This window comes from Eulemur rufifrons, chromosome 28, assembly GCF_041146395.1.
Source record: "Eulemur rufifrons isolate Redbay chromosome 28, OSU_ERuf_1, whole genome shotgun sequence".
In the NCBI taxonomy this organism is placed as follows: Eukaryota; Metazoa; Chordata; class Mammalia; order Primates; family Lemuridae; genus Eulemur; species Eulemur rufifrons.
This window is the reverse complement of record NC_091010.1, coordinates 28,713,356-28,735,690: the sequence shown is the minus strand read 5'-3', so window position 1 is coordinate 28,735,690 and position 22,335 is coordinate 28,713,356. Positions and strand designations below refer to the sequence as shown.

The following is a 22,335-nucleotide window of genomic DNA, read 5'->3' as shown; positions in this document are numbered from 1 at the left end:
AAGAAACATTTAAACAAATATATAGCCATATATCATAGACCAAAATACTATCCTATATATAATCTGAGTGAATTTAATTCATTTGTAAAGTCTCTGAGTGCCTACTAGATACAAGGTATTAATATTATATTAGGTACTAAAATATTTTTTTCTTAATGAGTATATAATCTAGTAATATGACCTAGTTTAGATTAATTTGCTAGCTTACAAAAAGAAAGCTAATAATGTAGCATATTTTATTTCCAAACTAGATTTTTAAGTAAAAATATAATATGGTAACCTAATATTAAATTACAAAAACTAAGACAGTTACCATTATCATGAATAAGTGTTAGCTTTGAGATTTTAATGCCTTGAAAAAGAGTAAGAATTTAGTATGTGGTCTGTTAAACTACAGCAAAGCATTTCCTTGCTGCTCTTAATTATTGGAGCTCATTCACATGGAAGACTCCGTAACTATTTGTCAAACTGAAAAACATTTACCCTCTTCCCCCTCCACCCCCCTGCCAGAATCTCACAATTTTGGATTTTTGTGTAGCTGCTGCTGTCTTACCTCTGTTTCTTAGTCTCTTTTTCCATCTCCCATTCACAGCTCTCCTCTTCATGCTCTGGCTTTGCGCAGTCTCATACATTCTCACACTTTCAGTTGACTCCTAAACCAGTAGCTTTAAACTTGACCTTTCTGACTCTAGCATTTCTAATTAACCTCTAAACATTTCTTCTTTGCTGTAAGTATTCTATCTTAAACTCAACCACTGAAATCAAACTTATCTTGCCTTTTTAAAACTGGCATCATCTTCCAATACTCCTATTTCTATTAGCATAACAAGGGTGCCATGTACAGTTGTGCAGGTTGTACTCTGAAAAAAGCACTTGGCTGAGGGGTGAGTAGGAGCTTAAATTATACTCTATTCACATGGGATGCACTTGGGTGCAGGGCTTTATATCAGCCTTAGGAAAGGCTTTTTAGCACTTCCTCCACCCAAAGAGGATGTCTTTGGTTCACACAAAGGTGACATATGTGTTGTTGGAGGCCCTAAGTATTACCACCGTTTTCTCTAAGTCAACTAATGCAGAAACTCAGACTCCCTGTGTTTTTCTTCTTTTAGTTCCCCATAATATGATTGCATTTGTCCCTGTCTTTTCATCCATACTGCCAGGAGGCCAGAGCAGCTCCTACACTGTTTAAATGACTTCTTCATTCAACTCTTCCTCTGTGTTCTTGCTCTGCTCCTGTCTTCCCTTCCCTTTGCACAGTTTCCCTTTTCCCTTAAAGCACAGTTATATTTTGTTGTTTCACTATTCAGAACCTTCACAGATTCCCTATTGCCTGGGTTGTTAAGAACAACCTCCTCAGCCCATCATTCTTCAACCAGCCAAGGGCTAAAATATTTATGGTCCTTTGAACAGTATCTTACACCTTGTAAGCCCTCAGTAAATATTTAATATTTGTTGAATCATTAAATTTAAGATTGTCCACAATGCATTCCCAATGCCCACTTCCCACCCAAGGCCAACCAACTAGTCCTAGCACATAAGGTAGGCACCACTGAGAACTGCTGGATGTTTATAGAACCAATTCCTAACTATCCTGTCTTCATAACCCTGGTGTTGCTGATGCATTCACCTGGGGCATTATCCACGCCCAACCCCATGAAGTCCATCCCAGGAGCTCCTCTCTATCGCCTTACCCTGTCCTGTCCCTGTACTTGTCCCTTCTCTTAGACTAAATGCCGCATTTATATGGTTCATTTGTTCTTTTCTTGTTTTAGAGTCATCCTTGGTTTGTTCCTCTTGCTAGATATTAAGCTTCTTGAGGTTAGCAAGTCTTTCTTGTTTGTCTTTGCCTCCTCTGGAGCCCCAAGTTCAGTAGGGAATATACTGATATTCAGTAAATATTGGTTGAATTCAAGACCATCATCAAGTTTTACATATACTTAAAAGACAGATTGACTTTGACTTTTCAGAATAGAGATACCGTTACATAAATATGAAAAAGAAAAATGATTGTCTCGGACATTGCTGTTTTTAAATTATTTTCCTGACAATAACTAGACTATAAGAAGAACAAATTTTGATATCATTGGATTTAATATGTAAAACATGTGATTTAAATAACTTATTCTGCTTTTTTTTTTTTTTGGCTAGGGGAATGCTGAATTGCAGATTCTGTCTCCAGATTTTCTTTCAGTTGCCCAAATCACTGCTTTGTTAACAGAGGATGTAGATGGAGTTCAAGAGTAAGCACTTCAATATTACAATCAAATATAGAATAGTTCTAGTTCTGCATCTCTAAATGATTATATTTTTATATATTTAAAGGTTTTGGCAAAATATTTATTAAATTGTGCACTAAAATATATCTAGACTCTGAACACAAATATTCTCAAATAATTGACTTTTTATACTGCTTGACAGTCTTCTTTATGGGAGAAATACATTGCAAATCAGCTTGTTAATATTAACGAAGAGTAGGGATTTATTGTTAAAAGTAAACTCTAGCACATGCCATCTTCTACTTTTCTCTTTTATTCGTAAAACTGTCAATGTGTAGAAGAATCTAAAGGACCCTCTGCCTCTTATCATGGAGTAACTTGTGTTTTCTTTAAAAATAATACACTGCTGGGGGTGCTGATTCACGCCTATAATTATAGCACTTTGGGAGGCCGAGGCAGCAGGATGACTTGAGGCCAGGAGTTCAAGACCAGCCTGAGCAAGAGCAACACCCTGTCTCTACAAAAAATAGAAAAATTAGGTGGATGTGGTGGCATGTGCTTGTAGTCTCAGCTACTCAGGAGGCTGAGCCAGGAGGATCGCTTGAGCCTAGGAGTTTGAGGTTGCTGTGAGCTACAATGACACCACTGCCCTCTAGCCTGGGTGACAGCACAAGAGCCTATCTCAAAAAAAAATAAATAAATAAATAAAACAATCAATATATTTTATTATTTTGGAAAGCCTCAATATTTGCCATCTACCTGTGATTTTTTTTCACTTTATTTTTTATTGAGGTAAAACATATATATATATGTATACACACAGACATACACACATAAAATTTACCATCCTTACCGTTTTAAGTGTCTATTTCAGTGGCAATAAATACATTTATTTTCTTTTTTATTCTTCAGTCCCCCTGCTCTTCCCTCCCATTCCTGGACTGTAGTAACTTCCAATCTGCTCTTTATCTTCATGGGATCCACTTTTTTAGCTCCCACATATGAGTGAGAACATGCAGTATTTGTCTGTGTTTGGCTTTTTTCATTTAACATAATGGCCTCCAGTTCTATCCCTGTTGCTACAAATGACAAGATTTCATTCTTTATTATGGCCAAGTAATATCCATTGTGCATATGTACCACATTTATGTTATCCATTCATCCATTGATAGACACTTATGGTTGATTCTATATCTTGGCTATTGTGAATAGTGCCGCAATAAACATGGGAGTGCAGATACCTCTTTGATATATTGATTTCCTTTCTTTTGGCTGTGTACCCAGTAATGAAATTGCTGGATCATATGGCAGTTCTAATTTTAGTTTTTGAGGAACTTCCATACTGTTCTCCATAGTGACTTTACTAATTTACATTCCTACCAGCAGTGCATGATGGTTCCCCTTTCTTCACATCCTCACCGTCATCTGTTATTACCTGTCATTTTAATATAAGACATTTTAACTGAGGTAAGATGGTGTCTCATCATGGTTTTGATTTGCATTTCTCTGATGATTAGTGATATTGAGCATTTTTTTATATACCTGTTGGCCATATGTATGTCTTCTTTTGAGAAATGTCTGTTCAGATCTTTTGCTCATCTTTTAATTGGCATATTTGGGGATTTTTTTGCTGTTGAGTTGTTTGAGCTCTTTATATATTCTGGTTATTAATCCCTTGTCAGATGGAGAGTTTGCAAATATTTTGTCCCATTCTGTGAGTTGTCTCTTTCCTTTGTTGATTGTTTCCTTTGTTTCTGAGCTTGATATAATCCCAATTGCCTATTTTTGCTTTGGTTGCCTGTGTTTTTGAGGTCTTACAAAAAATTCTTTGCCCAGACCAATGTCCTTGGGCATTTCCCCCAGTGTTTTTATCCAGTAGTTTCATAGTTTTAGGTCTTAGATTTAAGTCTTTAATCATTTTTTTATTTGATTTTTGTGTATGGTGGAAGATACGAATCTAGTTTTCCCAGCACCATTTATTGAAAGACTCTCCTTTACCCGTTGTTTGTTCATGTCACCTTTGTCGAAGATGAATTGGTCATAATAAATGCATGGATTTATTTCTGGGTTCATTATTCTGTTCCATTGGTCTATGTGTCTATTTTTATGCCAGTACCATGCTGTTTGGTTACTGTAGCTTTGTAGTAAATCTGGAAGTCAGGTAGTGTGATGCCTCCAGCTATATTATTTTTGCTCAAGATTGCTTTAGCTATTTGGGGTCTTTTGTGATTTCTTATAAATATTAGGAATTTTTTTTCTATTTCTGTGAAGAACATCACTGGTATTTTCATAGAGATTGCATTGAATTTTTAAATTGCTTTGGGTAGTATTATCTTTTTTTTTCATTTTATTTCAGCATATTATGGGGGTACAAATGTTTAGGTTACCTATATTGCCCTTGCTCCACCCAAGTCAGAGCTTCAAGCGTGTCCATCCCCCAGATGGTGCGAACCGTATTCATTAGGTGTGTACATACCCATCCCCTCCTCTTCCCTCCCATCTGCCTGACACCTGATGTTAATAAAATGTGGTATATGTATACCATGGAGTTCTGTTCAGCCACAAAAAAAAAAAAAAATGATGATATAGCACCTCCTGTATTATCCTGGATAGAGCTGGAGCCCATTCTACTAAGTGAAGTATCCCAAGAATGGAAAAACAAGCACCACATGTACTCATCATCAAATTAGTTTTAACTGATCAACACTTAAGTGCACATATAGTATTATCATTTTAACATTATGAATTCTTCTAAACTTTGAGTATGGAATATCTTTCCTTTTTTGTGTCCTCTTCTACTTCTTTCATCAGAGTTTTATAGTTTTCCTTATATAAATGTTTCACTTCTTTGGTTAGATTGGTTCCTAGGTATTTTATATTTTTATAGCTATTGTAAATGGGATTGCTTTCTTGATTTCTTTTTCAGATTGTTTGCTTTAGGTGTATATGAATATTACTGATTTTTGTATGTTGATTTTGTATCCTGCAACTTCACTGAATTTGTGTATCAGTTCCGACAGTTTCTTTATGGAGCCTTTAGGTTTTTCTAGGTATAAGATCATGTCAAGTGTGAATAAGGGTAATTTGAATTCTTCCTTTACAATTTGGATGCCTTTATTTTTTTCTCTTGCCTAATTGCTCTGAACTTCCAGTATTATGCTGAATAATAGTGGTAAAAGTGGGCATCCTTGTCTTGTTCCAGTCCTTAGAGATAGGCCTTCAATTTTTCCCCATTCAGTATGATGTTAGCCATGGATTTGCCACAGATGGCTTTTATTATTTTAAGGTATGTTCCTTCTACACCCATTTTAATGTGAGTTTTTATCATAAAGGGGTGTTGAATTTTATCAGATGCTTTTCAGCATGTATTGAAATGATTATATAATTTTTGTTCTCAATTATGTTAATGTGATATATCATTATTATTGATTTGTGTATGTTGAACCATACTTGCATCCCTGAGATGAATCATGGTGAATGAGTTTTTTATTGTGTTTTTGAATTTGGGTTGCTAGTATTTTGTTTAAGATAGTTGCATATGTGTTATTTAGTAATATTGGTCTGCAATTTCCTTTTTTGTTGTATCTTGTCTGGTTTTGGTATCAGGGTAATGCTGGCCTCGTAAAACGAGTTTGAAGTATTCCCTCCTCTTTAATTTTTTTTTGAAGAGTTTGAGTAGGATTGGTATTAGTTCTCTATAAATGTTTGGTGGGATTTGGTAATGAATATATCAGATCCTGGGCTTGTCTTTGATGAGAGACTTTTTAGTACAGCTTGAATTTCATTATATGCCATTGGTTTGTTGAGGTTTTCTATTTCTTCATGGTTCAATTATGATAGCTTGTAGGTGTCCAAAAATTTATCCATTTCTTCTAGGTTTTCCAATTTGTTAGAATATAGTTGTTCATAACAGTCTCTTAATATTCTTTGTATTTCTGAGGTCTCAGTTGTTATGTCTCCTTTTTGTGATTTTATTTATTTGGGTCTTCTCTCTTAGTCTAGCTAAAGGTTTGTCAATTTTGTTTATCTTTTCAAAAAACCAAGTTTTCATTTTGTTTATTGTATTTTTTTAGTCTTATTTTCACTTATTTCTACTCTCATCTTTATTATTTCTTTTTCCTTCTACTAATTTTGGGTTTAGTTTGTTCTTGCTTTTCTAATTCTTTCAGGTACATAGTTAAGTTGTTTATTTAAAGTCTTTCTAGTTTTTTGATATAGGCATTTATTGCTATAAACTTTCCTCTTAGTACTGCTTTTTCTATATCCTATAGATTTTGGTATGTTACATTTCCATTTCTGTTTGCTTCAAACATTTTTTAAATTTCCTTCTTAATTTTTTTCTTTGACCCATTGGTCATTCATGAGTATGTTGTCTAATTTCCATGTGTTTGTATATTTTCTGAGGTTCTTCATGTTATTTTTTTCTAGTTTTATTCCATTGTGGTCAGAAAAAATACTTGATATGATTTCTGTTCTTTTGGAATTGTTCACACTTGTTTTGTGGCCTAAGATATAGCTATTCTGGAGAATGTTCCATGTGCTGATAGAAAGAATGTGTATTCTGTAGCAGTTGAGTGAAATGCTCTGTAAATGTCAATTAGGCCTATTAGATCTAGTATGTAGTTTAACTCTGCTGTTTCTTTGTTGATTTTCTGTCTGGATGATCTGTCCATTATAGATAGTGGGATGTTAGAGTCCCCTACTGTTATTGTATAGCAGTCTATCTCTCCCTTTAGATCTAGTAATATTTGCTTTCTGAACTTGAGACCTCTGGTATTAGGTGCATAGAAATTTATATTTGTTATATGTGCTTGCTGAGTGGACCCCTTTATCATTATATAGTGACAGTCTGCCCTTTTTTACAGTGTTTAATTTGTAGTCTATTTTACCTAATATAAGTATAGCTATACCTGCTCTTTTTTGTTTTCCACTTACATGGATTATCTTTTTCCACCCCTCTGCTTTCTGTCTATTGTGTCTTTATAGGTGAAATGTGTTTCTTGAAGGCAGTATATAGTTGGGTCTTGCTTCTTTATCCAGTCATCCACTCTGTGCCTTTTAATTGAAAAATTGAGAGCCTTTACATTAATTGTTATTATTGACAAAAAGGACTTACTACTGCTACTTTTTTGCTTGTTTTGTGGTTGTTTTGAGAATCCTCTCATCTTTTCTTCCTTACTTACTGTCTTCCTTCATGGTTGAGTGATACTCTCTGGTAGTATGTTTCAATTTGTTGCTTTTTATTTTTAGTGAATCTATTATAGGTTTTTGCAATGTAGTTACCATAAGGCTTATAAAAACCATGTTATAGATATGACAACTTATTTTAAAGAGAGATGACAACTTATCTTAGATCACAAATGAAATAGTAGAAACAAAGGCAAAAAACACACAGATATATTCTACACTTTAACTCCATCCCCTCCATATTTTGACTTTTAGTTGTCTCAATTCACATATTTTTATATTACCTATCTCTTAAAAGGTTGCTGTAGCTATTATTGTTTTTGATAGATTTTTTTTTTTTGGGCTTCATACTAGAGTTATGAATTGACCATACACCACAAATATAGTAATAGAGTATTCTGGGTTTTTTCACGTAATTAATTTTGCCAGTGGGTTTTATACCATGAAAAGTTTCCTTTTTGCACGTTAGTGCTTTTTTTCTTTCAGGTTGAACAACTCCTTTAGCATTTCTCGCAAGATGGGTCTGGTGATAGTGATTTCTCTCAGCTTTTGCTTGTCTGGGAAAGACTTTATCTCTCCTTCACATTTGAATGATAATTTTGCTGGATACAATATTCTTGAATACAGTTTTTTTCCTTTGAGCACTTTAAAAATGTCATTCTACTCCCTCCTGGCATGTATGGTTTTCATTGAGAAGTCTTTTGCAAGATTAATTAGAGATCCTTTATATGTTATTTGCTTCTTTTCTCTTGCTGCTTTTAGAATCCTCTCTTTGCTCTTGTCCTTTGAGAGTTTGATTATTATATATCTTGGTATAGTCTTATTTGGGTTGTATCCATTTGGTGTTCTAAGACCTTCCTATACCTGGATATTTATATCCTTCCCAAGTTTTGGAAAGTTTTCTTTGTTATTTATTTGAATAAGCTTTGTACCCCTTGCTCTTGCTTAGCTGCCTCTTGAGTACCAATAATTCTTAGATTTGGTACTTTGAGGTAATTTCCTGTATCTTGTAGGTGGTTTTCATTCCTTTTCATTCTTTTTCTTTTTTCTTCTCTGACTGTATTTTCAAATAGCTGATCTTTGAGCTTACTCATTCTTTTCTCTGCTTAGTTCATTCTGCTGTTTAGAATGTCTAAAGAGTTCTTCAGGTCAGCAAATGTATTTCTCACTTCCAAAATTTGTTTGATTTTTTGATTATTTCAATCTCTTTGTTAAATTTCTCTGATAAATTTCTGAATTGATTTTCTGTGTTATCTTAGAGATCACTGAGTTTCCTTAAAATTGCTGTTTGAATTCTTTGTCAGAGAGGTCACAAATCACTATTTCATTAGGGTCATTCACTGGATTTTTGCTTTGCCCTTTTAAAGAGGTCATAGTTCGCTGTTTGCTGTTGTTTCTTGTGAGTATACTGCTATGTCTTTGCATTAAAGGGTTAGGTATTTATTCTAGTTTTCTTTGTACAGCTTGTTTTGGTTTTTATTGAATGTATTTGCTTAGCAAACCTTTACCACTAGGTCAGTGCTTCCTTTTCAGCTCTAGGTGGCACCTTAAGCCCAGGTTCACCTCAGCTCTAGTAAATGGTCAGAGTGCTGCCTGTTCCAAATAAGAGAGATCCCAAAGAGATTATCCTGACAGTGTGGCTAGGGATTCATGCCTAAGAGACCTGCAGAATGCACCCCCTACAGTGTGGTGCTACTGAACAGCCACTCTGACTTGGCATCTCCTTAGCCCAAGTTACAAAGCGGAGTTTCCAGAGCTGGGAATGGTAGTCCTGCTTCCCCCCCCACCCCCTCAACTGTCTCTGTCTGTCCTCAGGGATATTTCACCCTTCAGGCAGTTATTAATATGATGTTTCCCATGGGTTAAGGCAAGGACAGGTCTCCTGCCAGGGAACCCAAGAAGGTAGGGAAGCAGGTTGACCATCTCAGTTTTACTTTTTCCAGTATAGAAACCATGAACTAGGGGGAGATGTCCATGTACTTGGTGCCGGGCAGAATATTGGGGGAAGGATGTTGTGGATGTGGAAGTCCGAATCTCCTTACATCTGTTTGGAGTTTTTGGCCCTGGGAACCGTCTCATCCTCATGCTTGAGCTCTGGGTTGGTGCTGTATAAATTTCAATGCTGTATATTTGTTTTTGGTTTTCTGTGGTGGGGAGTGAAGCCAGCTTGCCTTTATGCTGTCATTTTGGAACCAGAAGTCCTACCTGTGATTTTTATCAGAAATAAAACTATACTAAGTACTCTGATTACATACATGTTGCTTAAAATGTGAATATAACTTAATTTATAGGCCATAATTCTAAGATATGTATATCTCTTTAGGACATTTATTTCTACAATAGATTGTTTATTTAGAACTTTTATCAGATATATCCAATGATATAATTTCCTAAAAGGTGTTTTTAGTAATCACCCATTTAAAAAATTATTTCACTTTGGAATGGAAGCCTTGGTTGGCCATAATGTGTAAAGAGTGGGGATAATGTCATGGTCTGGACAGTAGAGTCCTGGTAGTAAGTCTTTGCAAGCCAGTCCTCAGGACACAAACAGGGTGTTGTGAACCATAACAGACGAATAGAAAATGACTCTGTCAGTGGTTATCATTTACAAATCTTACAAATACTATGGATAAAGGCGATTTACTACTGAGAAGGAAATATGACAGATGTACTGGCTGGAAGAGAAATCTGAGAAAGGAAGGCTTATCAAGAGCAGGCAAATAAAACTGACAGGCCTTTTCCCAAGATGCTCTTCACCCTCAGTGCTTGCAGCCTCTGCTAAAAATTGATGATCTGCAATTTGGCCCTACTGCTTATTAGTCAATGAATTTAAATTTTACAGATTTTCAAGAAGTATCTCCTGACAGTTTTACCATTTTTATAGAAATTAACATTCATTGGGACTTCTGATTCTTAGTATGAGAATTGATAAGTGAAATGTGTCCACTGTATTAATATTACTGATAATGTCTTTATATAAGAGATTATTTTCCATTTCCAGGTAAACCCTAATGTTATTCGTTGCAACATAAAGGAATAGGTATTTAATACTAGGGAAAATAATACAATGCAAATAACAGATATTTAATACAGCTTATAATTTAACATATTCTTAAATAATTTAAATGTTAAGTAAAAGATGTCATATTAAATACAATTAATAATAAATAAGAGGTGTTGCAAATGATGTGTTCTTACCACATTGTAAGGTATGCTGTGTATCATACTTTGTGTGACAATATTGTTTATCAATTATTGGCTCTCTTTTGTTGTTAAATATCTAAATTCTGAAAATATTTTTAATCTTTAGGTGGTGAGGCCTATGCCAAAATAAATGATACAGAAGCTAATGCAGAATGTAGCAATATAAAGGCAGCCAGATTTAATAGAAGGCTGATCATTTTAGACTGTCTCATTAATACAGAAATCACCTGCAGTAATCTCAAATTTTAGGACAGAGTCTTTGGATAAATAACATCACCATTATGTTAGGAGCTATTTCTTTGTAAAGCAATTTTCTTGAGATTCTTTATATGATTTTTGTAATAGTAATCCTAAAATATTTGCAATCAATCACTCACTTTCAATTTAAAATAGCATTATTATAAATGGGGGTTACATGCCTTTCAAAATGACAGAAATATAATTTAGGTATCCTGTCACCAAGTGACAGAAGTATGTGAAAATCATAAAGTCTACAAGGCTGTAAACCTATTTAAATAAATTATAAAAAATCAGCACATTTCCCTACCTCTTAAAATTAAAAATTGCTCTCCATGAAAGCAGCCAACCAAATGAAACATTAAAGTATCATTAAAACATATTTCTGGAATACACTTTAAGCAGATAAATGTCTGGGTACATTTCTCATGATCTCTTAGCTACTATCAATCATAAATATTTTAATGTATAACCCTGACTTTATGTATTTTTTTTTTAAAAGAATAGGAACTAACTTGAAAGTATGTAAACACAAAAATAGCATGGAGACATCTTTAATAACCTTTCTGTCACTGGGCCTCCATGAGCTGTTTAGCTCTTGCCTTAAGGCTTATTTCTGCATGTCATTGTATTTAAGAAGTAAAATGCACTCCAATTTTAAGAACATGCGAGAATAATGTCATATTTTTACTGAAATTCTTAATGAGACAAAGGAGATAGGCACATGACCTATCATCATTGTGGCAACACTTCCTGAAACACAAGGAAACATCTTTCTCTTTCCCTACATACATCTCTTCCACTGCAGCTGAGGCCATCTCTCCCCTCTCCCCTGTGCCATTTCTCCTAATCCCCAGAGAAAAAGTTTACATATTTGCCAGTAAAATGCAGGGAAGCTTTACATTCAAAATGCAACAGTACCTTGCTCCAAATGCCTCCCTGCATAATCTCATTTGGAGTGAAATGACTGAGCAAAGAATGAAAATGATACATTCTTAGCCCTGTAGTTCAAGTTAAAGGGGAAGGTTCATATAGCACTCAGGAAAGTGGGGTAGGGGTGTGGGGGAGAGCAAAGGTGAAGGAAGGTCAAAGAAATTTCACCAAAATATTCTTAGGCAAGTAGTTGCCTTTATTCAAACACAATTAAACATTGAAAAATAAAAGCAAAAAACATATGCAAATATTCAGGTCAAATATTTAATTAAAAACATATAGTGTGCAGATGGCAGAGGATAAGTACACTCAGAAGGAAAACTAACTGCTAGAAACAACAGAAAATGTTAGGCAAAAGCTGATGATTAAAGAGAGCCTCAATTCCACACAACAAGAAATTAAAGAAGAGATAACAAAATATGTAAATAGGAAGTTTTAGAACTAAGGATAAAGAATACAACCCAAAGGCTGGGTGAGGTGGGTCACACCTGTAATCCCAGAACTTTGGGAGACTGAGGCAGGAGGATCACTTGAGGCCAGGAGTTCAAGACCAGCCTAGGCAACACAGTGAGACCCTATCTCTACAAAAAATAATAAAAAAAAAAAAAATTAGCCTGGCGTGGTGGCTGACACCTGCAGTCCCAGCTACTCAAAAGGCTGAGGCAGAAGGATCCCTTGAGCCTAGTAGTTAAAGGCTGCAGTGAGCTATGATCGTGCCACTGCACTCCAGCCTAGGCGACAGAGGGAGCCCTTGTCTCTATAAAAAAATAAATAAATAAAAATAATAGTAATACAACCAATGTAGGCCTTACTAAGCTGAAAATCAAGTCAATAGTGTGGAAAGTAGTATCTAAGACAAATTTAAGAAAACTTACACAAAATGCAGATTAAAGCAACTAGAAGATGTTAGAACATACATCCAACATAATGAATTGGCAAAAATAATTTATACTTCATTAAATAAAAGCTTTGATTTTAATATTTTAGAAGAATAAAACTTTATGCATTATCTCCAGGATAAAGCAAGTCACCTAGGGAAGAAAGTAATCAAACAGGCCTCAGACTTTTCCTTAGCTACTTCAGGGAACAGAAATCAGTGGAATGACAAGTAACCAAAATTTCAGGAGTCAAGAGAATGTGATTCCAGAATAAAATTCTAATTTGGGTTGTTGTTTAGTTATATTTGCAAAAGACACTGTAATATATGGAACAGCTCAGAAAATATAGTATTCATGTGGGGTTATTGAAAAATCTACTTCATACCCCATCTAGAAGATAAATCAACTCATTGGTGAATTTAAAATAACAACAAAACTGCCAAAGAAACTGATATAAGAAGCCTGGCAGTAAGCATGGGACTCATTTAAAATTAAAATAAAATCTAATATGATAATGGACGGAATTACTCTAAATCATGTCAACAGAAATAGGTGTGCAAATGGGGGGAAAAAGTAACCTAATTTCCTTTTCTCACCAAAATAAAATTGAATGTCAGGTAACAAAATGCTTTTAAAAACTTATATCACAAATGTAAAGGGTTAGTATCCCAAGTATACAAAATCTCTTATAAATTCACAAGAAAAAAAGCAACCAATCGAGGACATTAGAAAGGAATCAATCTAATGAATAAGCAAAGAAATTCACAAGAGTAATTTTTATTAGATTAATAGATATTAAAATTATGGGCAAAATATAAACTAGATTGTAGTAGGGAGAAATGGACCTTTTTGTATGGTATTGATGAAAGACTATTTGGCACTACCTTTCTGGAGGGAAGTTTAACAATATATTTCACCATGTCAAATATAACCCAGCAATTCCAATTGATAATTAGAGTTTGAAAAGGTCTCAATCATTTCTCTTTACTGTAGGTTTTTAACCAATGGAGGACATTGAAGCCCATTTGGGAATGTGTATTCCTGATATATTATCAACTCTGTTTCGAGCTCTGTCTTACTGATAAGACTGGAGAATATGTGAAGGCTTCCTACTCCTTCCTTACTGAATACTAATGTTTTTTAGTTATATTCATTACATTCTTTTCCCCAGTCTGAAGTTTGTTTTTTCAACTTAGTTATATCATCTTTGGTCATCCAGGAGTTTTTTGTCTGTTTAATACAGGCCGATTTATTGGTCTTTTTCTTTTTCTTTTTTTTTTTATTTTTGAGACAGAGTCTCGCTTTGTTGCCTGGGCTAGAGTGAGTGCCGTGGTGTCAGCCTAGCTCACAGCAACCTCAAACTCCTGGGCTTAAGTGATCCCACTGCCTCAGCCTCTCGAGTAGCTGGGACTACAGGCATGCGCCACCATGCCTGGCTAATTTTTTCTATATATATTTTTGGTTGGCCATATAATTTCTTTCTATTTTTAGTAGAGATGGGGTCTGGCTCTTGCTGAGGCTGGTCTCCAACTCCTAACCTGGAGCGATCCACCCACCTCGGCCTCCCAGAGTGCTAGGATTACAGGCATGAGCTGCCGCGCCCAGCCTGATCTTTTTCTTTATGGTTTGTATATTTAGTGTCATGTTTAAGAAATTTTGGGCTACCCAAATTTCAGAAATATATTCTTCTATTATAAGTTTATAATGTTTTCTATTGACATTTAGGTATTCAATCCACTTGGATTTCATTTTATTGTGTTTGGTGAGATAGTATTTTATCTTATTTTCCATATGGATAGCCAGTTTTGAGGAGTTCATACTTACTCCCAGCACCATTTTTGAAGAGTTCATACTTCCTTCACTGATTTAAAACACTGCCTCTATCATATACCAAGCTCCCATACATACTGGGTCTGTTTCTGGGCTTTCTACGTGTTCCATTGGCCTACTTATTTATTTCATAACAATGCCACAAGTTTTTGTTATTATGGAAGTTTTCTTACTGACTTTCATTTAAGACTTAATGATGCTATACATTAAACATTGAAAAATAAATCTTGCCGAATGATGTCCAGCACAAATTAAAGATGCCTGGTTAGGTTTCCATTTATATTTGCATCTGCCAGTTGGGTTGTACACTTGGCAAAATGTATCAAAATGTATAGTCACGTGCAACATAAAAAATGGATCATATTGACTTAAAAAATAAAAAAGTGTATACTTACACATATATACACACATATATGTATAGCATATCACATCACAGGAAATTCAGAGATAGTTTGACTTCAGAGTTGGTTGAGTCAAGGCCTAAACAATATCATCAAGAAATGAGATGTAATCTTAGGACTGATTTTTCTTGGAGTTACAAGATGGCTGCCAGTAGCAATCAAAGCTACTTATTTACTCTTTTTTATTTTTGTTTAACAGAAAAAAGGAACCTCCTCCTCTGTTATGAATTATTTAGAAAAATTTAGGAGAGTGCCCACTATAGAACAATAATTATTATAGAGACATGCCAAATACTGAATGGCCTTATAAGGCTTTATGGGAAAGAGACAGGAATTGGCATAGAATAATCAGAACTCTCGTTTGGGTTTAACGTTTACCCTAATACCAATATAGATGAAATGCATATTGGAGAGTTAGTTAAACACACATCAACATTACCTTTATTTGTTCCCCATACTTGTTTAATCCTGTTGTATTTATTACTCTGATCATATCATTTATTTCAATATTATGAATAAGGATTTCCTTTTATGAAGATGTCAGTATAAAGTTGTCACATACATACTTCCCCCCTCTGAAATTACATAAAAGCAACAAAGAAATACCAGTTCCATCTTTGTAAAAACCAGAAAAATGTTGAAAGCCCAAAATAAAGATGATTGCCACAATTGTTATAGATCAACCAGAAGTGTAGGAGAAAATATAAGGAAGGATACACATAGCTGCAGAGCTTAGAATAAGCTAAAAATCTACTTATTCTCCCTGGAGGAGAAAACCTTAAAGTGCCATTCCAAGAACTCTTGTTTGTAATAGCAGGACCAGGATGGGAAGGCTTGAAGCAGATACTTTTTGTATCACAGGAAATAGACTGTTTATGTGATGGTAAAGAGAGCCTATGCATACTTTTCATTTCCCCCAGTAGATACCAAAAAAAAAAAAAAAAAAAAAAGGAAATGCTAGAATAATTGACACAAAGTTACTTCATACAGAAAATGCCTGCTAGTTTGTAAAATGACCAGGTTTCCACCTCCAGTGTATTTCCTGAAAGTAGCTATTCAAGGACAAAATCTCACTTCATTCAAAGATAAGTAATTAACAGAGAATATGCATACAAAGACATTGCAAGAAAAAAGATAAGAGGAATAGGAAAAAGAAATAGCATATAAAACACACCAGAAATATATAATCATAAGCAAGCAAAATATATGATCAAATATTTTATCATGAATAAAAAAAAGGTTGTGAAGCAATCACAAGAAGAGCATTTTGGCCATAGAAAAGCTCAAGGAACAGATAATGAGAAATAAAAAATAAAAGGTGATAAAACATGTAATAACAAAAAGAGAGAGAGAGAGAGAATAGAAAAGGAAAGATCTTGTAGAAATTGAGGTGAAATTTATAGCTGCCCAAGGAAGAAATGATACTTCTGAAGAAACACTTAGGGACAGAGAAGACAGTAATAAGAAAAATATCCAAATTAAAAGGAAACAGATTTGAAAAAAAAAAAAAAATTTAAGGGTTAAAGAGATAGCTCTAGTAAAAAAAAATGAATAAAACATACATAATTGGAATTCTTTAAAAAAAGAAAATAGAATATTTAAAATCTAATTCCAGAATATTTTCAGAAATAAGAGAAACTTAATTGTTTCAATGAAAAGAGACATTGAATTTCAGAGGAAAAAAATACTAGTACAGTTATTGTACGTCAAAGAGGGAAGAAGGAGGAAGAGGAGTAGGGGCAAAGGAGGAGAATTAGAAAATAAAGAGGAAGAGGAGGAAGGGGACAAAAGAGTTTGCACCCTCCTGCACTCTCACTGTTTCTCTTTTGAATGTTATTTTAGTCTTACGAATTTTGATGTAACTGAATATTTTTAGATTATGGGTATTATATAATTTTAATTCAAGAAGAATATCTGTTTTCAAAATTAAAAAAAAGGAACTATTCAATGTCTAATCTGATTTATTGTCTGGATTTTTCTTTTTGTTACAGGAAACTGGGAACATTTTTGAATTTCAAAAATCTTCAAACTTGTTTAAAGGATGCCATTCTACTAGATTATTATGTATCTGGATTTTTGTGGGCTAGAGGAATGGAATTTTCTATTATTCAGTATTCAAAATTTATGACTTTACTAAATATGTTACTTCATAATCTCAAAAGTAAGTATTTTTGCTCTCTTTTAAGAAAAGGAAATTTAGTCCTCCATCTAAATTAGGGTTCTTAAGCAAAAGTTCCTGATCTTATTATAATTCTTTCAATGAAAATTGTGGGGTTTTTCTGATTATAGCAAAGATATATTTCATATTATCATTGATGTTATAAAACCTCACATAATACTTAACAAGGCTAAAATTCTCTTAATATTCAATTTGCCAAAGATATGTTAATTTCGCTTAAAAACTTTATCAGTGCTATCCATCCTCTAAATATTTAGGAACTCTGAGATATTCTTGCAGTTTTTCTGTAAATCTCAAACTACACTGAAATTAACTGTATCAGTAGGTATTAGCCTATCCCTAGAGTGGAATACTATGCAGGTATAAAAAAGAAAGGAGGAGAAAGATTTCTATGTATTTTATGGGAGACTTTATATTGTTATTGAGTTAAGCAAGGTGCTTTTGTTTATAAAAGAGACAAAAATAAGAATTTATATATTTTTTATTGGTATATACACAAAGAAATGTTGTAAGAATACAGAGAAAACTAATAATCAAAATTACCGATGGGGAGGGCAGTGAGAACCGGGCACGTGGGCAGCAGGGACTGCAGGAAGTCTTTTCACAATATTTCTTCATATATATGTTTTGAAACACGACTATATCATCTATGCAAATATGAATTTTTAAAAGAGAATATATGACATAGACATTCCTGAGCTTTGCAACCTTTAAGCTGAATAGCCGTAAACTAGAAACAAAGTAAAGTAAAAGTTTTCATGGATCTCACATACCAAATTTGAAAACTTTTTCCATAACTTATAACTAACTCAAGAATATTTCTTCTCCATGAAAGTTTATGTGGTTGATATCAGTACAAAAATGAGTTTCTAAAACTTGAGCAGGATCTACCCAACTACTCATAAACTGGGAGAGAGTGAAAATACATACATAGAACTCAACCAGAAAAAAAGGAAGGAATCTAGTTTTTCCTTCTGGCAGGAAAAGAAACCCCAAAACCCAAACCTTTCAACTTAACAAGGTTATAGTAATCAGCAGGAAAGAATGTAATTTTAGTCAGGTGTGCCAAGGGGGGAAGTAAAGTATGTTTGCATTTAAACTAAGTGGTAGTAGAGTCCTGAGCACATACCACTCCCATTCAGCAATGTCTTAACAGAAAAGTCCCTGCAAAGTGCAGGCTGGCCCGCTAGCTGTGGTGTGGGCCGTCTAGTGTGAGAACTGCATTTCATGCTAACTTGCTGATCTGATCCTTGTCTCAAACTTCTGCTGCGTGTCTACAAGGCATTCTGCAGTCAACCCATCTAGAATCAAATTGGATCAAACTAAAAGATTATGGGGCAGAGAATCTGTAGTTATCTTAACAGTATACATTGTGAGGTCTAGTTTTTCTAGGGTCTGACCAAGGATAAACTATAGAGGATTAGACTGGTTATTTGGCCTTTATCCAGGTCCACAGGCCTAGATTGACTCCCCTGTGTATCACATGAATATTATTAATAGTAACAATGAACTATTAGGAACTACTTTTCAGTTCCTATGATGCTAAATTGTTTCCCACCCCCAAATAGGAATAATAAATACAGGTAACATTTATGTAGGATTAACTTGTGCCAGCCACAGTGAGAAATATTTTGCAAATACTTGCTTATTTAATTCACATACCACCTTATGGGAAAAATAAACGAGTCAGAGAGGTTAAATAACTTATTAAGGTCAGACAGGGTCAACCTTAGTGAGAGCCCATCCTTTTAACTACGACATCAAATGTTCCTGCCTTTGGGCTGAATTCTAGAAAACACTGCATACATGTAATATAGTAGTATATGTATCTTTTAGATTACCAAGAGTTTCACATGCATTTCTTAATTGATCTTCATAACAGCACTAAAATTTTGAAAATAGGTACTAGAATATTCTCATTTTACAGGTAAAGAAAATGAGACTAAGGTTGCCTAGCTAGTAAGTGTCAGTTATGAGGTATCAACCTAAGTTTTCCAATTAATTATAAGTCTAGTGTGTTCTTTCATTACCCTAAATTTTCAAGAATAAATTTAATTTCTAATGGCCCTTACTATTTAAGTGGTTTAATCTTTCATATTTTAATCACATCACTAAATGTGATTTTTAAAAGAGCAAATATTTCAGTTAGATAAATGCAATGATAACTTCCCTAATTTTTAAAGCAATTATCTACAGAAAGACATTAAACACTAAAAAAACAGTTTTGGAGTCAGTTATTTTTCAGCATAAGGAAATAGTCATATAAATGTATTTTTTGTATGTGATAAGTATAATTTCACCTAGAATTATAATCAATTATCTAAGAATTACTTTTTTCTCTGCATCTCTAATTAATATCATTTTACTAGTAAAATGATTCAGATGTTTAATTCATTTATGAATTGCTTTTATCCAACAGATTTTTCATTTCTGAAGTTACTTCCATTATTTTCAAAATCAGTTTATCGTGGAAAGAGAAATGTATAATAATAATTGAATTCCACTTAGAATGACATAGGAAAGCCTAGTTATCCAACAATAATTCAGTGTATCTGACAGACATAAAAGATGGTCTGGAGAGAGGCTATGAGAAATGGACCAATTGTAATTGATTAAACCAGATTTTAATTGTTACATAGTTTTATGCTTCTTTCTAATTCCTATAAGTAAAAAAAGAATCTAGTCTAAGTGAATTACAAATCAATGTGTATAGTATCTTCCTAATATTTAAGATTACTTTACCGTCATTTTATTGGTAATAGTGGTGTTTGGGGTATGGCAGTTACATCCAAGCAAGAAAGAGTAGCTGTGTAACCGGAAGTGGGTGGTCCAACAATCACCCTATGCTTTCAAAACTTCTTTTCATCTCCACCCCTGCCCCCAAATCAATCCCATTAGAAGAAGTGGAAAGTTGACCAGTGGTTTCCTAGGAGAGACAGAGATTTGGTTGGTGTAGTCCACATAGGGCAGCAAAATGCACCCCAGAACCTGCCCACATCCGGGCCCCCAGCTGACATTCACCTCCGAGCAGTCAGTCCAGCCTCATTTTCTCTAGAGCCTTTCAACCCTCCACCTCCAGGCTCCTTGGTCTTATGTTCACACACCCATCACTTGTCAGCCAACAAAGGACACTATGACACTTCAGTTACCTGAATCCATCTCCCAGGGGAGTGGCAAGGATTGTGTATGTGTATTGTTAATAATATTTTGCCTGCCACACTTAACGCAGAGTGTAATGAAACCAAACGAGAAGTAGACGGAAGTTTATATTTTTATTATAGACACTCTAAAAGTTAAGTCTAAGGTTTTTGACATTTGTCTACTTCTTTTTCCACTGGACAAATGCCACAGCAGAGAGTTGTGGATGTTTTTGTTTGTTTGTAGCTTTGTAGCTGTAAGAGCACAGACTAGAATCACTGAGTTGCTTGCTCGTGGCGACAGTGGCAAGGTTGTGTCACTCTGTGTGTGCACTTTCATCCGGCTCTCACCAGCACCCCTGGGCACACATGTGAGAAACAGCTTACACACGTTCTAAGCCTGCAGCTGTAGAAAAGAAAAAAGTATCTTCATGTTTTACATAAAAAATCCGTATTTCTGGATTCCCATTGAAAATCTTCAGACCCAGATTTCCACATGATAGCAATTGGCTAAAGCCCACCGTTGGTCGAATCCACTCACTCGGAGTTCAGCACTACTGTTTAGTGGCTCAACCTACCATCCAGGTCTTCCTCACCAGCTCAATCAACCCAACTTTTTGTAATTTTCATTTACGCTTTTATTCTAAGATTGTGAAAAAAAAAAACCCTCCATTTTAAAGTAATCTTTAGATAGATTTTGAATTTTGTCTTTTTTTATCTCAAAATGGAAACATAAACTCTGCAGACAATTTTGTAGCATTACAATAATTTACAATTGTTGGATCTGTCAGCTGCTATTCTTTCATACAAAATAATTTATTAAGAAAAACAAGTAGAGTTTTACCATTTATTTTTACAAATACTTAAAGTAAATTTTGGCACATTAAGGACATCTTGGATTATTTTGTTCTGAAAACATCTATCAAAATAATGCTTAAGATTTCCCTGGATTTTTTTTTTTTTTTTCAGCACTACACATGTCCTTAGAGGACAGCATAAAATGGCTTGGGGAGGTTATGGCTGAAATTGGACCAAGTCATTCACAAAAATATGAGGAATGTAATGTCTTTGATATAAAACAAGCAAATGCTATCATCGATTACTTAAAAATCAGGTAAGCAATTTTTTTCAGTAGCATTTAGTTTTCATTTCACACCTTTTGGAAAATGTCTATTAAATAAAAAGTAATTCAGTTTTAGCCAATTCAGATGTTTACAGAATTTATGCAGTAATTAACCTAACCAAAAATTAGATAATTAAATCTTCTTTAAATTAGGTGTTCAGATCTTTCATCCAATAAATAAAAGTCAAGATATTGAACATTTGAGCTAAATTTGCATTCTTAAAAAAAGGTTTGTATTTGATAAGTATAATTTTATCTAGAATTATAATAAATTATCTAAGAATTTCTTTTTTCTCTGCATCTTTAGTTAATACCATTTTATTAATATAATGATACAGATTAATCAGATTCAGTTACAACAGACTCTATATTTTAGGTAATTACCTAATTTTACATTTTAAGAGGCAACATTCATTTCCATTTAGATGTTTATTTTAAAAGCTTTGTTTTAGAAGTTGAAGAGATTTATGAATATATTTCCTCAAATTTATTATGTGCCCTGAAATATTTTGTAGTACTGACCAGTTAAACTCATTAAGTCTTTTCTTTCTGCTATAAAAATGATGGTAGATGGAGGGAAAGTATTTTTATTACAGTGATTCTTCATTGCTGAACTAAGAAATCTATCTTTTTATATAATCTGTTACAAGGTCTGCAATAGAGTCGTGTATCTCTCCAAAGGGACACTTTTAGAGTTTGCAAATATTCTAACAAGAGTAGGTAAAAATCTTTGGCCTAACTGAAAGCTTCTGCAAAGTATCTTTATTCCTCCTGTATTATATACTCCAGTGTTTTTCACTTTTAGAATTTAAAATTCTAACATAAAGAGTGCTGAATGATATCCTAGACACACTCATGACTTTCTTGGCAAGAATACTGGTTATATAGTCTGGAAGCTTTTTAAATATTAGCGTGTTTAATATGATAAAGTTTATATACTGGTTTCTGGCATGAATTAATAATGGCATATGATATAATGTGTTTTTTACATAATAACATTTGATATAATG

The 22,335-nt window shown here is 34.0% G+C and overlaps 1 protein-coding gene across 2 annotated transcripts in view; it reads left to right on the top strand.

Moving 5' to 3' along the window:
* The window catches only part of CABCOCO1 (ciliary associated calcium binding coiled-coil 1), a 97,786-nt gene that overhangs the window by 5,649 nt on the left and 69,802 nt on the right, over window positions 1-22,335 (top strand). The window contains exons 2-4 of one of the 2 annotated variants that reach the window (XM_069460752.1): window positions 2,149-2,240; window positions 16,878-17,047; window positions 21,172-21,316. In XM_069460752.1, coding sequence (XP_069316853.1) covers window positions 2,149-2,240; window positions 16,878-17,047; window positions 21,172-21,316 — 407 coding nt within the window. The remainder of the gene's footprint in view (window positions 1-2,148; window positions 2,241-16,877; window positions 17,048-21,171; window positions 21,317-22,335) is intronic. The other variant, XM_069460753.1, reaches the window with a different exon arrangement.